The 4,178-nt window shown below is 26.7% G+C and overlaps 1 protein-coding gene across 1 annotated transcript; it reads left to right on the top strand.

Annotated features, from left to right (window-relative positions):
* Nucleotides 1-2,219: 2,219 nt before the first annotated feature.
* On the top strand, nucleotides 2,220-3,938 carry LOC108691720 (serpin B3-like). The gene is made up of 3 exons (XM_018199586.1): nucleotides 2,220-2,465; nucleotides 2,744-3,086; nucleotides 3,379-3,938. Exons 1-3 carry the CDS (start codon nucleotides 2,220-2,222, stop codon nucleotides 3,936-3,938), a joined length of 1,149 nt encoding a protein of 382 aa, XP_018055075.1.
* Nucleotides 3,939-4,178: the final 240 nt, after the last annotated feature.

Below are 4,178 nucleotides of genomic sequence, written 5' to 3'. Positions count from 1 at the left end.
CTTAATTATTTGATAAGTAAAAATTATAAAGTATCTGTTTAGTAAACATTATGATTTCCCCTCATTGTTGTAAAGAAATAAATTGAAACAAAAGAAAATAACGTTACAAACTTTTTGAATATATTGAAGTATAAAATATGAAAAATTTGTTGGAAAAACGAGAAAAGAAGAATTACATCTACAAAAATAAATAACTTCTGTAAAGAAATAAATAGTATATATATATGAAAATATATTAAAATTTTAATAATGATATACGGAGAAAATTTTTTCTCAGAGTTTACGCTGAAAATACGAATAATTCGAGACAACATTGTATTTTGAATTTTATGTAAATTTCTCTCATTAATAAAAACTACAATAAAATATAAAATAAGTTTGATTAATTTTACTGAAGTGCATGGTAAAAATCTTTAAAATATTGTATTGTATACACAACTATCATATTTTCAGGGTGAATTTTAAAACATAATTCTCTTCGTGTATAGCTTCATATTTTTATTTTATTTTGTTTCAGTTAATTTATTTACGAAGATAAAAAAATCATATTCATCAATGTTATGAAATTATACCGATTTCAGTCGCAATTTCGGGATTAAATAAGACAATAAAGACAGATTGACATCTTCCGAGAGGTTTTCTCGAGAACACATTTTAAAAATAATCGCGTTTGTTGCGGAGATTTATATACAAAAAAAACTTTAATAAAAATATTTTTAGACATATCGCTCATTTTCTACAATGACGCAATTAAAAACAAAATTCTTCGAAAAATAAGTTCAAATATCTGGAATGATTAAATTTAACATAATAACTGATTATATAGGCATAGTAACAAAGGTATGTACTTTTAAAGTATGTTAATTTTTTTCTTTTTTTCTTTATGTTCCTGTTCTTTTTCTGTAAGCAACTAAAAAATAACAATTTTTGAATTGTGTCATGTTATGTGTAACTGTAATTAAATTATATTACTCAACTCACTCCAATTATAATAATTCGTCAGCAACATGAAAAAAATATTATAGTGAATATAAATTTAAATCATCAATTTAATTATAAATTCAGAACATAATTAACGCAGAAAATACCTAGTGAGAGCATTGTTAAAAAATAATTCTTTAAAAACTCCATTAAAATATTAAAAAATTATCATTCGGTAAAGTATCTTCTAAAAAAAGTTCATGATATCTACTTATAAATGCTTAGTAAGCAATTACGCGGCAAAATATTCATGTTTCTTATAAATAAAAAATATATAATACAAAAGACGTAATATTTATGAGATCTTTAATCCAATCTAATGAGAAATGATTTTTCAAACTTCAAAATAGAGTTTTATGATAAAAACAAATAAGATGTATTTTGATAATAGAATTTTTATTTAATTTTATGTAAAAATTGATTCAGGGATTTACGTGATATACAGCAACTCTTAATGCATAAACATTTTCTTATTTATAAGATTAGATTTAGATGTCATGTAATTTAAAAAAAAAGACACTTATTTTCTTCTAAAACCGATACGTTACAACTTATTGATATCACATATTATTTTCAAGTCAGACATTCTAATTTCAATATGAGCTGTGAAAAGTTCTTTCTGATAACAGTTCATTATTGAGTTCATTATAGCTAGTTTATGTAAACAATAAATAAAATCTATCCACAAGACTTCGCGCTTTATTTAAAGTTTTTATGTGTCGTATTTTCGTCAAATCGCGTTTTAATATTATATATACATAAATAACACTATCGATTAATCTTGACTGCTTATATGTTATTGATCCTGTTGTATTCTATCATCAGATTCGAAGAATTTCACCATTTTACGGTACAAACTGAATTGGACAACTATATTATATTTTGTTGCCAATTTCGCCATTTTCGCCAATTTAAATAAATTTTTTGGCCTGTTGATCGATAATTTTAATTTGTATTGGACTGCGTCGTTAGCCTAAGGATTATATCAAAGGTACATTAAATTGCTAATCTTAGCAAACACGGTAAAATGCCTATAACATTATATGTATATACGATAAAACATATTTTTGCTAATTCTCTAATTCACATATAATATTAATTGTGACTTAATTTTGTAATTTTTTATTTCTCTCAATTTAGTTTTATGATATTTACAAATATATATATATATATATATATATATATATATGATTTTTTTACAGACTAAATTTTATAGAAAATTTTAATTTTTTTTAAAGATGTTAGCAGAGGCTCGTTTTAAATTCGCCCTTGATTGCCTGAAGAAGTGTATCATGATGAAGCCAAAAAATAATATTTTTTTTAGCCCGCATCTCTTATATCATACTCTACTCTTGGTATATTTCGGTTCTCTCTACGATTTGGAATTTACTCTTAGGCAGATTCTCCATATTCCTGATAACATATCAAAACAGACTATTGAAGAATATTATACCAATGGAGGAGTCAATAATTTTTGTTACATAGTGAGTAATTATCTCAGGTGTGATTAACACTGTCATACAAAGAATACGCGAGAATATGATTTATCGCTGACGTTTTCAAATGTATAAAATTATAAAACTTTTAATTAATAAATGAATTTTATGGTATCTTGTAATGAAAGTTGTAACGAACATTTATTATCTTGTAAAGAAAGAGGAAAAGGAGGAGAAAGGGCGAAAGGGGGAGAGAGAAAAAAGGAGGAGGGCGAGAGAGAGAGAGAGAGAGAGAGAATCATATAATTTATTTATCTTTATTTCAGGAAAATGGACCCGAGAACTCCTATACGTGTCGAATTTATTATAAAATTATAATTGATATTTCAAAAGGGTTGTTTATCGAGACATTGAACTTACATTCAGCTACTAATTCTGTGAAGGAATGCAATTTTAATATGCGTCCCGATCTCGTAAGGGATTTCATCAATAATATTGTTACGTGCACGACGCAAAGGTGCATACAAAATTTGCTACCACCGAACAGTATCGATAAAAATACTGAAATAATCATATTGAATACGATCTACTTTAAGGGTCAATTTGACGAAAATTATAATAATTTTGATACCCAAAATCAATCCAAGGATATGCTTTTAGCCAAACACTGTAAGAACAAAAATTTCAATAATGGTCACTAGTCACTTAATTTTATATTATTCATTTATCAACTTAACTTTAATATTTAAATTAAAACTTTTGAATTAATTATATAAACAAAAAATTTGTATTATTTTATTTTTTATCACAAAACATTTTCATATATATGGAAAATATATGTAAAAACACATTTTTAATGTCTCTTTTATACTTTTAATGATTTAATCAAAATTACAAAAATTACTTCTTGTTTTTTGAGAAACGTGATTTACTTTTAAAATTTTAATGTTTCTCTTTCTAGACAAATCTGAGCAGTTAGACGTATTTATTACAGAGCTGCCTTGCAAAGAAAAGAAGATATCAACGTTTCTCTTGTATCCATCAAACCAGTCGGAGTTGGACGAAAATATTTTAATAGAGATTCAAAAACTGATCAAATTGATAGAACAACTAACGACTGAAGAAGGATTTCGAGAACTTCGTAAATTGCTGGATGATGGGATACAAGAAATGGTGTTTCCAATTGTAATCAACAATCTCACGTTCGAGTATAACCTGCCAATATATAAACTATTAGACATGCTGGGCATTCCAGATTTTACGCCCGATTTATGTACGGCCCAACTACATGATTATAGTTCTGACAGCATGAAACTAGGCGACATCGTGCATCGTGTCAATGTTAACCTGACGAATAATAATATCACGGCGACCGCGAGTAACGTATTGTTCACTTACAATGCTTGTAAACACACGCAAAAAATCCCCGAGACTGTGAATGCTATGTTCCCGTGTATCTGCTTGATTTACGATAGATCACATCGCAACATCCTTTTCTGTGGCATGTTATGGGAAAACTAACAGAAAGTAAAATCGCAGATATTTCTGCATTTATGAGGAAGACAAAGTTTAATTTAGCTCAATTATTTTTTTTTATGGAGAAAACTGTCTCCTTTCAAAAAATTTAAACTTTTCACATCCAAAATGTTAGAGTATATTTTGTACTTCTTTGAACGACATGAATATCATCGATTATGACTTCAGCAAATGTGTGGAAAAAAAAAAAAAAGAAAACAATATAAAATTACTTGAAAAATGTAG

Source organism: Atta colombica, unplaced genomic scaffold (genome assembly GCF_001594045.1).
Source record: "Atta colombica isolate Treedump-2 unplaced genomic scaffold, Acol1.0 scaffold51, whole genome shotgun sequence".
Classification (NCBI taxonomy): domain Eukaryota; kingdom Metazoa; phylum Arthropoda; class Insecta; order Hymenoptera; family Formicidae; genus Atta; species Atta colombica.
This window is presented reverse-complemented; position numbering and strand designations above follow the sequence as displayed.

What these genes read in the sequence shown, in the direction of transcription:
- LOC108691720 (XM_018199586.1), top strand. Translation starts at nt 2,220, where the DNA reads ATGTTAGCAGAGGCTCGTTTTAAATTCGCCCTTGATTGCCTGAAGAAG. An exon ending in TCAATAATTTTTGTTACATA is followed by an intron (nt 2,466 to 2,743) that starts GTGAGTAATTAT and finishes TCTTTATTTCAG; the next exon opens with GAAAATGGACCCGAGAACTC. An exon ending in TATGCTTTTAGCCAAACACT is followed by an intron (nt 3,087 to 3,378) that starts GTAAGAACAAAA and finishes TTCTCTTTCTAG; the next exon opens with ACAAATCTGAGCAGTTAGAC.